Source organism: Chelonia mydas, chromosome 1 (assembly GCF_015237465.2).
Source record: "Chelonia mydas isolate rCheMyd1 chromosome 1, rCheMyd1.pri.v2, whole genome shotgun sequence".
Lineage (NCBI taxonomy): Eukaryota > Metazoa > Chordata > Testudines > Cheloniidae > Chelonia > Chelonia mydas.
In genome coordinates, this window is record NC_057849.1 from 103,486,686 (window position 1) to 103,502,153 (window position 15,468).

Sequence of the window (15,468 nt, forward strand, 5' to 3'; positions counted from 1 at the left end):
GACACCAAAAATTCAACTGAGGACCTACAGAGATAGTAGAATGATTCTTTCCAGCTAGAGCTAAAGAGCCAGGTTTTGTCACTAGGATCTGTAATGGACTCACATCCTGTGTATATCAGGCACAAGGAGAATGCGTTACACACACTGATTGGGGAAGGGGGTTATGCATGGAAGGAAAGGGAAAGGGAATATGAGGAGTAGCTCATATGCAAGAAACAGATGGCCAGTAGTGTCAACCCCACAAATTCAAAATTCATGAGTCAGGCTCCCCAAAATCCCTAGATTGGCTTAAGAATCGCAAGATTTTCTAAAATAATAAATTTGGAGTTCCTTTTATTTGCCTCCTGGCTTTTCAGGCTTCAACATTTGTGTTCTCTTGTGTTTCTTCATTGTCAGGAAAGCTACAAACTTATATTTAAAAACAAAACAAAACAAGAGTTGAGGTTCTCATGTGACCACATGACTCCAGAAGGAAAGGCTTTAAAACAATACCAGATGTCATGAGACTCATAATAAAATTGCAATAGCTCGCAACCCTGCGAGCTCAGGATGTGCGAGTGAACAGATACTGTAAAATTAACTAAGGGGGCACAGACCATTTGGGTTAGTGCATTGGCTGCAGGGAGCAGAGGGGACAGACTGTTTGGTGGTGGATAGTGTGCCCAGTGCAGAGTGGGGCATAATAATTGAGTTTAAATATTCTATTGAGAGCATGAAAAGAGACATTTGAATTGAAACTATTTTATTATACATTTGCTAGTAATCCAGCCTACAATAGCTATTTTTAATAAAAGTAAGTAGCAAACTACTGTCTGTGTCCAATGAAATACAAATTACAATTATTATGGAAATTAAACACATTGGAAATTATTATGGAAATTAAACACATTGTTATTAATACAGTTCTCAGTCCACTAATTGTAGTGCTAAGTATAGTGACACTTCTGTAAAGCATTCTCTCCCCATTGAGGAGCTTGGGGTGCCATAAGACAATCAAATCTACATCAGCATTGTAGATGAGTGTAGAATTCAGGACTGTGAGAATATTGAACCAGATGCTAAACCGAGCAACATTAATTTACGCCAGCTGAGGATCTGGCCCAGAGAATATAACACAATCACTTTTCCCACGTTGATACCCAAAGACCAGAGAGATGAGGCAGGCCCTCCCTACTTATTGTTTAATTAGTTATATTCCAGCAGCACGCACATAGACACTATCCATACATGTATGAAAACAAAGACCATGCCCCATGGGGCTCAGTATCTAAGTGGCAAGGGGGCTTGTGCTTTTGGATCTCTAGTAACTCCAGTTGAGTCCAGTTCCTAGCTACCCTCTCTCTTCCACTGCTTCCACTCTGTTCCTATCTGTGGTATATTTGGATGCTGGTTCCCACTCTCCTCTCAATTGCATGTTCCTTCTCTCCTCTCAGTATCCATTGGCAGAACTGCCTAGAACCTGGCTTCCCCCCTGCTCATAGTACAGTCCATCACCTGGCAGTCCTGATTTCCTTTTCCAGTGTCAGCACTTTTCTCCATGTCCTGTTCAGCTTTGCAACATCTTTTTCAAAATCTGCACCAAGCCATTATCATCAGCAATGGCACCTCCTGTCTCTAGCTACCCCCAGAACTGGGTCTGACATCTAGGTGCAGTTTGGCTCCCCACTGCTTTCACAATTACTGATTCTTCTCTGCACCCCTCCCTGCCATTCCCAGCACTGCTCAAGCAGATTCTTCCCTCCTCAGCTCCACCCCATCCTTCTTCAGGACCTGTTCTCCATCTCCACCATGTGTGGGTAGAACCTTGCCTATGTTTGGCAAGGCTGTTAGGCTCTGTTCCCACTTTTAGCATGGGCAGAAGCTCCATGCACAAATAGGAAAATGCCATGTGAACACCACACCTCCTATCATTCTTCTTTCCATCATCGCCATTACCTGTCTGACAACTACTAAGAGGAACATGAAGCCCTGATTAAGTAAGCCTCAGGGCATGCCTGTGAGTTAAATTGCATGTAGATAATATCTCATTTTACAAACTACAGAAGAGTCAACAACCAAGGCCATGCAGTCCATCAGTGGCAACAGAACCAAGGAGTTCTAACTCCCAGTTCCCTTCTTTTTCCAAAAAGTCATCACCCTACCTGTAATCTGATGCTTCAGATATTGAAGTAGCAACTGTGTCACTGGTGTGTTTTGTATTTTACCACACCAGGGTTTGTTCCTCACCCACCCCCGATTTTATCTTTGGTGGCTACAAAGACCAAGATCATCCTTCAAAAGTCATTTTCCATATTTTATTGACTTTTCTCATTTCTGTTGCTAACCATTACACCAGTTTTTGAATGAGTAAATTTTCTGCAGAAAGGGAATTTACAGTGTTCATAGAATCAAAGTGTGTCACTCACTGAGTGAGCATTTGATTGATGCAACATTGCAGTGTTCAAAAAAAGAGAGAATACTTCAGACATAGGTAGTAACATTTTGCTACACTTACTCTGTGAGACAATATTTTATGTAATAGGTTCTTACTCCACTTTAGATGGATAACAACTGTACATTATAATTTTATTTTCCACTTAGCAGAGCCTATTGACTCAGACAGACTCCTGCTGCGGAACCAGGCTTCATAATGAGGGCAGTAAATTTTGATTTTGTGCTTGTTTGATAATTAATAGTGCAGTGTCAGCAGCAGTGCAAAAACGCAAGTACATTTTTTTCTCTGCATGTTCTAAAAGATGAGCTGTAAGTCAGTAGCTTGATGTTGGGTGTACTTCTATAAGGCACATACCGTTCATCAAAGAAATGTAACAGGCTGAATGTAGTATCTATTTGTTTATTTATATGCCTCCCACCCTATCAGCAGAGTATCTCAGCACCTCATGATGGGGAATGTATACTCTCACGATACCCTAGTAAGATAGTGAAATATTGTTACCCCATATACAGCTAGGGAGTGGAGACAGGGAGACTAACGTCCTGGCCCAACAAAGCATCCCGGTAACTTTAAGCACGAGTAGTCCCAAGTAAAGTCATCTACATGCATAAGATTTTATAGGATCAGGCCCAAGTGACTGGCCTGAGAAGTCAATGGGACTGCTCACATGCTTAGTTATACATATGCTTAAGTGCTTTGCTGGAGCAGGGCCCAAGTGACTGGCTCAAGGTCATACAGGGAGTCTATGGCACAGCAAATTAAAGTCACTGACATTCTCTAGGCTTCCCTTAAGTCCAGTATAAAAAAAGTGTCACTGCATCTCATGCTTCACCTATAAGTTTACTTTTCACCTGTCAACCGCTCTTTCCTTGATTATTCAGCAAAGACAAATAATTTGACAAATGGGAATTACACGACCAAAAGCTATGAATAACTAGCTGCCTTTCTCAAATGGAAACTCGTAAGACAACTTGGCATCAATTGTTAAAGTGACAAAGGCATCTTTCCCCTCCTCAGGCCTCCCCATATATTACTCTACAGATGATTGTTCAAATTATGTGCTCTCATGGTGACTGGGCTTTGTGAAAAAAATGACAGTATTTGTTAAATGTGGGTGTCAATTGTTTAAGTGAAAATTATAGAGCAGCACACCCACATATTCTGTATTAAGGCTTGTCTTAGTTTGTATGTCATAGGACCCAATCCTGGAAAATCTTATGCACTTTAACTTTATCGACGTGAATAGTCCCACTGATTTCACTAGGACTACTCACAGATAGTAAAGTTAAACATGTACATAAGTATTGGGAGCACTGGGACCCTGAGAAATCCCACGGACTTCAAGTTAAGTGTCTGCAGGTCAGACACCAGACTCCCTGTTCTGCAAGCTGATCCATGTTAGTAGGCCCTTATACCTTAATGGCACCCACTGACTTCAGTGGGGCTCCACGTGGGCATAATGATCAGTCTATACGAATCAGGTTGCAGGATCAGGGCCCTAATTTGAAACGAAAATAGACTTAAGTTCACCCTATAGATCACTAGTAGCTGTGGAGAGTTTTTAAAAAAAAAAGAAAAAGAAAACTAAGGAAAAAGGAAAAAAATAAATAATCAAAAACTAAAGAAAATACTTAGAAGGCAAGATTTCCATAGGAAAAAAATATTTTATTTTTTTAAGAACAAATTCAGTTTGAAACAGACGTGGAATGTGATTTTCATAATTTTCATTTTCTGGGGGCTAATTGCAACGTGGAACTAAAGCAGATTTCAAACCTATGACAGGCTAGTTAAAAAAAAGAAAGAAAAGAAAGAAAGAAATTATTTATAACTCAAGCGTAATACTGTGTTACTTACAAACTGGACAAAGAAATTCTTAAATAAATATTCATGGTACACACTTACAGCACAAATATGCAGCAATTTGGCAACCTTTTATACCATTTTTTCCTCAATACAGTGCAAAGGGGAATGACACTGCCTTTAAACAAGCTGTAGCTAAATACATTGCAAAATTCAAATTTTATACAAAACATCTTGCTTAGACTTTATAAAAAACCAACATTGCTCTATATACACAATCTGGTTAAGAAAAGCCATTTCTATCTTGTTTTCATGTGTATTTTTTTATTTAAAAAGGTGAATAAGGCTACTGTAACACCCCAAATCCATATACAGTAAATCTGAACCTATTTACAGCATCTTCACTTCGACATGATGGTGCAAATTCCAAGTCAGGAGACTAGGGATGATAATACAAGCAAGGCATTTACAGTAACTTTTCAAAGCTGAACCAACGTCAAATAAAGGAACAGTTGGTAGATTGTCATAATGCTGCACCAAACACAAAACAGAAGCACGGTACATTGTTTTCAATTGGTTGCAGGTTGCTCTTCATCCATTCATCTGATTTTTTTTCCCCACAGTTTAGTACATAACCAGAATGTAGCCAACTGATGAAACATACACTTGATTTAATTAAAATCAGACTCACGATGCCTATCTTTCCCCTTTCTCCCCCTCCTGCAAAATAAAATCTTAATGACTTACAAGAAAATCTTGTATGGATGGATTCACAGAAAGGAGGGGTTGTTGGAAAGAATTACATATGTACTGTAGTTAGTCACCATGGTAACCTTCCACAGAACCATGCGTTTTTCTTTTCTTTTTTTTCCTCCTTTTTGACCAACATCATTTTCAGGTTCAGGAAATAGAGAGAGTAATCGTTTCTATGACAGTTCATTTTTTTTTTTGCAGGTGCTCGCTGGAGGTTTGAGAACCTTAAAATGCTGTTGCTACGTTTTCTTTCCCGTTCAGAAAGCCAAGTGTTACCATAGTAACATGACTATGTTAAAGATGTCTATTTTGCATAGCACATAAAAAGTAGGATTCTTTTTTTTGTTCAGCGTGGGGGATGTGGGGGAAAAAACATGCTAAAGCAGACAAACTTCAACCTGAAACTCCCCTTCTCTGTGACCTGCTGAAATCTACAGAACACTTCAGTCCATAAGGCAAGGGAAAACACAACACAGAAAATAAATGCCGGAACATCTTGTCATTGTTAAATATATGATTCGGTGACATTGATTTCCTGGATTTCTGGGCTTGTGTTTCCTCGTCTACTGTTATGTGAGACGCCTTAATAGGGCTTTGTTATTTTTGTATTTGCTCTCATTATTGTTATTTTTGGAATGAAGTTGTTTTTTCCCACAAGCAGTCATCCAATTTTTATTTTTTAATGCTGAGAAATTAAGATCATTTAATTGCCACAAATTAATTTCACATCTTCTGGTGTAGATTCTGTGCAATCTCAAAATATATATTAGAAAAACAATCTTTCACTTTATATTCCTTGTGTTCTATACACCTATTATAAATAAGTCATATCGTCCTTCTCCCTCTCAGTGTCATAATTTATTTTATCCTTATGGTAAGAGGTTTTCCATATGTGCTTTAACTTTGAAACAGAGCACCAATGAACTGCTGTGTCAGTCACCGTACCTACACTGCACTGTGCAGGGACAGCCCTACCATAAACCAAAGAGTCAAAAGGCTCAATCAGAAACAAAATCCTGATCTATCTGGAGAGATGCGAATGTATTTAATAACTCCATTGGTGACGGAATTACTGCTCTTTTGAACCTTTGGCTTATAATCATCTAGGTCAGATTTGGCTCTCCGCTATTTTCTTAAATGCTTTCCCTGTGTTTAGTAAAATGTGATAAGTATAGCAGCTGAGTCTGCTTAAAAAGTCATCCAAAGCAGACTACGATTTTGCGACAGCGTCCAAGCTGTATATCTTATTGCCAGTACCACAATAGTTCTGCCCTAATACATTATCAGGGACCTGCTATTGTCTTGTCCTCCAGGCTTGTTCATTCATTTACTAACAATACCCCTTTGTCCTACTGTATTGAAGGTACTATTTTTTTCTGCACATTGCTATTTGATAACTGTGAACTCCTTCAAATGCGGCCCTAATCCACTGCGCGTGTTGTGTCTCCTACTTGCCTCTTAAAACTTAGCACACCAAAGTGCTGTGCTACCTATATTATGTTTCTTTCCAGCTTCTAGTTCAGAGGCAGCAGCATTCAACTGTAATTGCAGTCAGCCCTTCCCTGCCACCGTCCAATCCTGGTCTTGACTTCACTGACAGCCTAACTTTTGGCTGGAAGGCTCCTTATTAGCAAACACAGTTTCTATAAATGTATTACCCATTCGAGAGAGGCTGCTGTAGCAGATGGATGGAGCATGGCACTCCAAATGTTAATGTTCCATTAGTGATGCAGGAGGTGGAGTGAAAGGAAATCTTATGTGAAGGATGGCAGAACCCTGGACTACAGAAATAAATGTAACAGTGATGGACTAAAAGCAAGAGAATTTAAAAGTCTTACTTAGATGCCGAGGTCTGTGTGACAAATCCAGTCTGCATTGAGAGAGAAACACAAAAAGTCGTAAGATTGCATTTCAAGCCTGATATCCTAAAGGACCTTCCCAGGAGGCCTAGAACTATTAAACGTCCACAAATCACTCCATCTTCCCTTGGCTTTTGTACATGCCTGGATGCCTGCAGCACATGGCTTCAAGGATGATGAATGTAACAAGAATACAGCAATCAGAGAATGGGTATCTTCTACGGAAAGTCTTCCAGCTTTTAGTGAATGTTTGTTCACTGAGACAGGAATTCTACAGACTAGATAAGCTGTCCTGCTCAAGAAGGCTCTCTGAGAAAAGGGTGTTGCCTTTCCCCCCTGTGCCTGAGTCAATACTAGCGCACAGGGGGTCATCACAAACCCCAACAGAAAGCATCTGACCAGTAAGTTTCCTCTATAACTCAAAGGTACCACAGTTTGTCAGACTTTGTAATAAATGTTTGCTGGACTCTGAGGAGGCATCTCTTGAACTATATACACTGGATGTCCATAGTCTCCGCTAACCTTTTCATAGTGAGGGCAAAAAACACTGTCTGCAGTCCGTAGAGGAATGATAATGTCACTGGGCTCAGAACCATTGTTGTTGCCACTACGTTTTGGGGTGGCTAACGTACTAAGTGACAGGGTTGTAGTGTGCTGGGGTGAATGCTTCCTGTGTCTTCTCCGGTACTTCAATAAAAGAACCACCAAAGTGATTATGATGACGATGAAAATGATGCACCCTGATGCAATCCCTGCAAATAAGGCCACCTCTGAACCAAGTATACTGGAATGTCCAGCCTTGCTGCCATCTGTGCTGGATCCTAGAAAGAGAGGAAAACACAAAGAAAAGTTATCGCTGGCCTGTGACCATTTTACGGTGCTTAAAAATGTGAAGACTCAGCAGGACTGGAAGAATTAACTGGCAGCTAAACTTTGACAAACCAATTACCCTGTTAGGTAGCTAAATGCAAACAGCTGAAGTCAGCAATCAATATTAAACAAGACTTTGTGTCTGTTGGTCTTACTTTTATGCTGCTCCCAAACCGCATTGTTTTCTTTTCATATATCATCATCCATCAGCAGCAAGGCCTGGGACTGACAAGGCAGCCTTTGATACATTCTGCATCTTTTAACAGATGCTGGCCAGCTCAAGGCAGCAAACGGAAAAACAGGGAAATGACAAGTCTCAGGACAGCTGACACTTTGGTATCATAGTCTTGCTACTTTCTCTTTCAGATACTAGTTTAAATTAAATCACTGACTGCGTCTACGTATTTTGCTTACTAATGAAACAAGGAAGCTTGAGGCAGCAGGGGAGGTAGGTAAAATGTTTATCATGCAACTAGTTTTTATTATTTAAATTACAGTTATTTAAAAAAAATACATTTGGAAGGCAGATAAAAGCTCTCACTCTGAACAGCCTGCTGAGTGCATGGCATCATCGCATTATCAGTTTGTCACAAGAATTCAATGAATTCTTACTTAGAAAGTTGGAAATAACTTCCCTCTCTTGATGCTCAGTTCCAGATGGAAAAATGCTGCGGATGCTAAATTCACATAACTATCAACTCTGCCTACAATAACCTTAGCACAGAATTGCTGACGCCCGCTCAACAACTGCCATCTCAAAGATTCATTAGCAGGGTAGCAAATAATATAGCCAGTGAGGACAGACTTGAAGCCATTGGTGAGAACCCAGAGTCGACTGATAACCAGTTTGGCTTTGTAATATTCTAAATTTGCTATCTTTCACAGTGACCTTGTTTATTTTTTTTGTTCACTTAAAGCGTGAAAAGCAGTTTGAAGATATTGGTCTGAAAACGATGAGATCCTCATATTAAAAAGATACATTTTTAAAAAACCTTTAAATTTAGTGAAGGATCAATCAGTCATTTGTAGACTTTATAAGATCAGATAAGAGATTAGAGCATTAATTATACATGCATTAAAATAAACCTTACAAATGGCTGTTGACAACCTCTTAATAATGTATCAGATGGGAAGAGAAAGATAGAAATATTCTCTCATCTGCCAGGGTACTAAACATAAGGCAGCACTTACCACTGTAAAGCTATTCAGAGAAACTACTACCCAAAAACTTTCCTGGAAATGAATGATTTTCTTAGAAGATGTAATTTACTCTAACTGCAAAATGGGATAGGGGAAATATGTGCTGTGCACTGGCCAAAATGCACAGCTTCTAGCTACCATCCACTGGTGCATCAGAACACATTTTTGTTTGACCTCACTATGCAAATATTTGCTTTTAACAAATTCCAGTGCTAAAATAATGATGTAAGGAATGGAAAAAATCGCTTAAAATGGCACTTCCCAAGACCAAAAAATCCCGATGTGTACCTGAATTATCCTTTACAAATGGACTTGTTGTGGAGCTTTTTCCGTTGGTACCAGCTTCTTGTTCGGGACGTTTAGTTGGATCAGTATTACGGGGTGATCCAGCAGAATTGGGATCTGTAAGAAAGAAAAATGATTGATTTCAATTTAGACAACTGAAGAGATTAAGCTTTATAAGGCTGCTATATACCATGAGATAGGACTAGCTTTGACTAGAAGACTCTTTATGAAAAGGGCTATGAGATAGAAGAATATAATTTTCCTTTTAAAGCAAAATTGATTTTTTTCAGAGGTTTAGATTGTGAGGCCATCTGCAGAAACTATAGGGATTCCTGTAATTGGCAAGAAAAGCTTTGCAGATGACATTTCAGTTTAACTGAGCAAGTTGAGTGACTCCTAAACCAACTTCTAATTAGAAGAATAATTCTTTCTTTCTGCACAATAGGTTATCTATATATAAAAAGAGACAATGAACAAAAACCTCTTCTGTAGTTAGAATTCATAATAAGAAAACTATAGAAACATTAGCTTTTCTCCTTTCATTTATTCCAAATAATTATGAACTGTGAAGTTGTGGTTTTGTTTTTAAAATAAAAATGACTGAAACGCATTATTACTGGCTGTCCTTCCCTTCTAGAGAGCTCTACAATAAAGAGATCTTATTACACTAGCACTCCTCTTGTAGAAATCTGTCAGTAGCTTAGGTACAGAAAATAGGCTTTGCTCTCAAAATCTAAGGGAAGAATGACCAAACTAGACTCAGTTGGCACTCTGTTCTATGCTATTAAAAGAAGCCTGCACGCTAAGTGGGGTACTGAGACTGATCAAAGTGATTTCATGAAACAGCAGATGGTCTTTACCTTGTCCAACTTTCATGAGGATCTTCATGGCTTTTGTCTGGCACACCCCTCCCTCCTGGTTATCCAGGCCCTCTAAAGACCCATTTGATGTTGCTGATTAAAAGAAAAACAAAAAAAGATTTCAAGAAATCAGTAGGCAAAGTGATGTCAATATGAGTGCCTGAAAACAGGGATTCTTTTAATCTACTGGAATCTGTTCTTGTTGCTCAGGTTGACCTATGAAAAGCTGTGAAATGTTGAAAGCCAAAAGAATGAATACATTGGTAAGTCATACATTATATACAAACGCTGGAATGACTTATCAGGTTTCAAATTTACTCAGCCACTTTTTCTTCTATGCACAATTGAGTGACTTTCTATTATGCCCCTCGATAAAAAGGCATCACCTTCCAAATAAAGGTAATGGGGTCAGCTGAAAAAGAAGCCCTGCCAGGCTCAAAGGAGCAAAGTACTTAATTCACTCTTCTTCTTTTTTTAAAGCAACATCATAATAATCACCACAGTACACCTGCTTCCTCTGTAACAGAGCTCCTGTTTAAGGAAATGCGCACATACAAAAGACAAAGTGAAATCTGAGATTTCATACTGATTGGAAAACAGTATTTTATTTTTTTAAATACAATCTTATTTTTCTTAGGGCTTTTAAAAAATGTTCTACTTTAACAGAAACCTTTCAGCTTCTACAAACAAACGAGTGTCTCCCCCATGTTAAAATTGTTTTCTTATTTGTATGCTTGCTTAAACTCCACATACCCACTTGCAGCCCACTGCTAGCTGGTATTGCAATCTGATTTGTGTATGAAGTACAACTCACTTTGGGAACTCATACATATCAAGTCAGAGTCTACATGATTGTACTCCATCACCAATATTCTGGGGAGCATCAGTTTTCTTTCATGCTACACTAATACTTTACTGTATTGTATTCTTAGGACTACAACGTATTGCATCCCTTACTAGCTCCTGACAGACAACACTGCAGATTAACCAGATACATTAACAATAATGCAGTATTAAATAGTGGGGATGATTCTAAATCTACTTCATTTAATGATTTGTATGAGTGTTTTGTACATTTCCCTTCATTTCCCAAAACACACACACACACACACAGATCCCGACCACCTAGTGCAAAAAAATAAATAATAGATACCAGTTGTATTACTTGTTGGGATTCCCATGGACTGCTTAAATTAAACAGCACTTTCCTTTCTCTAGACTCAGTCTTTTCATCTGAGGACCTAATTCAGCAAGGGCCTCACACTGTCCAGCTCTTTGTTTTCAGTTCTCCTTCCCTCTCCTTTCAACTTCCTCTGGGATTTGCTTTTAATATAGCTTATTTGTATTTCCTACTTGCTTCACAGTGTCTTCCCAGCCCCATGTTAATATTTTTTCTGCTTTAATCTTCTCCTTAGCTGTATACCCTTTACACTGAACCTACCTTCCTATCCTGTGATCCACTTTTTGTTTTTCTTCCACTTCTGTCTCTTTTGTGTATAACCTGTTTTCCCCCCATCATATAAAATTTCCAACTCATTACTTCTTCTTCTATACTTTCCTTTCCTTATATTTGGGCCACCCTGGGTTTTCCCCCCCTGTACAACTAATCTTGTTTTCCCCTCCCTCACTGCACAATCATCACAAAGAAAGTTACTAAAACTTCAGTTTGTTTTTATTTCTAATCTTTTCTTTAAAAAAGTTTTCAAAATGAAAAAAATAAAACCCAGCAACCCACACCACAATAAGTAATTTAAGATAAAAGCAGATCTGAAATGTGCCATTGCATTGCCAGACTCAGAAAATAATGGAGACATATAGTTTGGGGTTTTTTTGTTTTGTTTTCCAGAGAGGAAAAAAATCAATACTAAGAACTAGTTCTGGACATAAATCAAATGTGTCTTCGCTGAAAGTGTTTTTTATGACCTATTTGCCAATGTAGAGACACAAGGACGGGGAAAAAAGTAGTAAATAGAAATATCAAAACTGAGCATCAGCTGAGAGTACAGCTAATAAACACTGACTTTATTTTGTTTTTTTGTTGTTTGTGAGTTTTTGTTTTTGTTTTTTATATCTAGGTTACAGGGATTCACAATCACTTTAAACTGCACTTTCTCAGATTTTAATTGAATAGAGTACAGCCCCTTCTCATATCAGTACCCTTTAAAAATTTGTCTGATTTAACCTACACTGTCAGAGACCACAATGAAATTAGAAGACCCACAGTTTAACCTCAGTCTAATACAAGGAAAGTAAGATGGCAATAGGAATGCAAAACTATTACAATGCCCAGCCTCCATCAAGATGGCCCAATATTACAATGAAGCTGGTGTGTGCTTTTCAGAGTTCAAACTGCCTTGCTTCCTTACTAAAAGAATGCTTTCATAGCTTTGATGCTGGATGAATGAATTTACAGGAGTATTCACTTTTTCCACAGTCCTTCAAGGGGTTTTCTGAAAGCTGATGTTAAAGTTTAGGGGAGATAACACCATATCCTGTGGAAGGAGGACTATTCAGTGAAGTATATTCCAGTGGCAAAGTAACTTCTCCCCTTAATTAAACTAACAATTAGCCAAGGCTGCTGGAGGAAATTATTTGAAAAATTTTATTATGGATTTCAAGATATCACCTCACATATCCCAGTGTGTGGGGAGGAAGAAGGGGGAGTTTTAAGCAGTTTTAAGATTCAAGAAGATGAAGGATTTTCACTGAGAGAGAAAAATAACATGGGATATCAGAGAAAACACTGTGGCCTGTCAAAAGCTTAGTATGCAGAAGTCAAACAAGGGAACAAGTGCAAAATATTCCTAAAACACTTGCAGCTGTCTTTATATTTGATCTCTGAGTGAAAATTACACCTCCGGTGATCTAAACCTCCTCCATTACACACACACACACACACACACACACACACACACACACACGCACACTTCAGGTGGGTAACCCTGTCCCTGGAGTTCTAATTACATTAATGTTGCATCCTGATTCCTAAGAATTTTTTAAAATAATTAATAAATTTGCAATGAATGTTTAATTTATTAGGCTCGAGTTAAATGTTGACCGTGATGCTGTATGCTTGAAGATGACCGTTTGTATCGTTGTTCCTACCACTGCTATACAATTGCAACAAATCTTGTACAAAGTGTATCATGTAAGGTGTCAATGGAAAAGTTACAAACTGTCAAGTATGATTACCCTGGTTAAATCCATGTATCATCACTGTATCTGAAGTTATGAATATTTGCTATGTATTTGTATCTCAGATGTTTGTTCTTGGGGTGACACCCACAAGGTAGGCTATGTCTTCACTAGCACTTTTGTCAGTAAAACTTAAGTCGCTCAGAGGTATGAAAAAATGCAACCCTTGACCAACATAAGTTACACTCACAGAAGCGCCACTGTGGACAACGCTATCTCGGCGGGATTTTCTGCAGTGTGGGGGAGTTTCTTGCAGTCTGTCCTGAGTGTGGCATTCTCAGTGTGGTCTATCCCAGGCAACCAGACACATTCATCATCAGAAAAACTATATAATCCTGCAAACATTTACATACTTAAACAAAGTTGCTCACAGGTGTGTTTTCGGGATTGGGCTCTAAGTTTGTTATATCATATCGCCAGCATCTTCCAGTAAACTGAAAATAAGCACAACAGTGCTAACTGGATAAAATAGGATTCATTACTCCTCTCTTCCTCCCCTCCTCCCCCCACCCTTGGATGACACAGGTGCATCTGAGTTTCTGAAGTCCAGTTGAGCTCCACTGAAGTCAATGGCAAAAGTTCTGTTGACTACAGTCAGAAACAGAATGAAGCAGTTGGACAGCAAGAGCCTGTACACAACCTTTAAACAAACAAACAAACAAACAAATGCCTTAAATCTCTATGAATCCCAGCTGTTCCTGTCCAAAGTTTAAGACTAACACATTTTCAACAATAAACTGAAATTGATGTTTGATCACTATACTAGTGACCTGAGCCAAAATTACTTGAAGTTCATAGGAATTGTCAGAGTGCAAGAAATACAGGGTTGGGCTCAAAGTGCTGTTGATTTGTGGATGATTTGCATCACTGGATTTTTAAGAGACCTGACTAATTCTTGCTTTTGGGACGTGAACTGTGTCTATTCAGTAATTGTAAAATACATTCTCAATATATCCCCTGATTTGACATGGGAGGTGATGAAATTATTCAGACCAAAGCATCCAGTTCTAGTTCTGCTTTCTGTGGTTTAAAATACATAAAAAGCCACTGGAAGTCATAAATCAATGTTTGATCTTTCATATTTATTTGCTTTTAAAACTTCACAATCCCTGTTTATTGTGTGAAATGCATTAGCCATAAATGCAGAGGCAGGGAATCAGAGACTGAAACAGAGTCAGCAGACAGGAATAGTTCCTGGCTATGATTTTTATACAGTCCCCATGGAGAGGAAGTAATATTACATTTTAATATGTCTTCATTTGATTATTATTACTCGGCCTCCCAGGAGGCTAAGCTGCTCCATGGAACTTTGGTTGTTTTCAACCAATCAGGTTGGTGACTTTGCTCTAATCAGATGGAGAATTAAGCTTCTGGATTTGTGCTTCTGTATAGCTTTTCATTCACAAAGAGATTAGAAATGAAGGCAAAGTCACAAAAATCAAGGCTCATTCACTTTTAAAGATATACAGTACAAAATTAAAAACTCCATCACCATTACTTCTAGGAAAATGCTATTACAACAAAGTCTTAGGCCTTTGTATCTGTCACAATTACCTTTATATCTGTCACAAATACTTCCATGCTTTTAAACATACAAAATAGGCCACATTAGTGACATATCCCTTGGTCTAAAAAAGTTTGTAACCAGTTTAATTCAGGGCTGGATTGTGACATGGACTACACCCACCCACCGAGGGAAGTAAAATCACACCCATTCCCAACATGCCAGCGCCGCTTTCTCCTTTCAGACCTTGTGTCTGGGCATGCAGAGATGAGCAAGCGCTTGCCACAGAGTGCCTGCTTCCTCCCTTTGAGAAGATGGGTGGGGGAATGGGTGGAGCCTGGGCTCTGCAGCCACCTAGTGTGAAGAACAGCACAAGGGAACCACTGTAGATGCAGAGGTTGTTGTAATTTGCTACTGGTGTAGGCCAGAGGAAGAGCAAAGCAGGAAAGGAATTGTGACTTAGAAGGGTCTATTTGAGGTACAAAGCCTCCCAGGGATACTCCTGGGGTAGTGAGTTCTGTGTGCCACCTCTTGCTCAGAATTGTACCTTAAGTCACTATCTAGGCCTTTGAAATTTGGGTTTTTACAATTAGAGTTAAATAATATCAAAACCCCATAAATCTCTTATCCAATGCTATTTTTGAAGATAGAAAAAGGAACAGAAAAACCCAAGAGCAGCAATAAAAAAATATCCAACTGTAGATCCAA

General features: G+C 38.8%; 1 protein-coding gene across 1 annotated transcript in view; it reads right to left on the bottom strand.

The window, feature by feature from the left end:
• Positions 1 to 2,657: 2,657 nt before the first annotated feature.
• Positions 2,658 to 15,468, bottom strand: part of EFNB2 (ephrin B2) — a 52,179-nt gene continuing 39,368 nt past the window's right edge. Inside the window, exons 3-5 of the mRNA XM_027818243.3 lie at positions 10,062 to 10,154; positions 9,205 to 9,318; positions 2,658 to 7,667 (exon numbers count right to left, since the gene is read on the bottom strand). Coding sequence (XP_027674044.2) covers positions 7,285 to 7,667; positions 9,205 to 9,318; positions 10,062 to 10,154 — 590 coding nt within the window. The 3' untranslated portion in view covers positions 2,658 to 7,284. The remainder of the gene's footprint in view (positions 7,668 to 9,204; positions 9,319 to 10,061; positions 10,155 to 15,468) is intronic.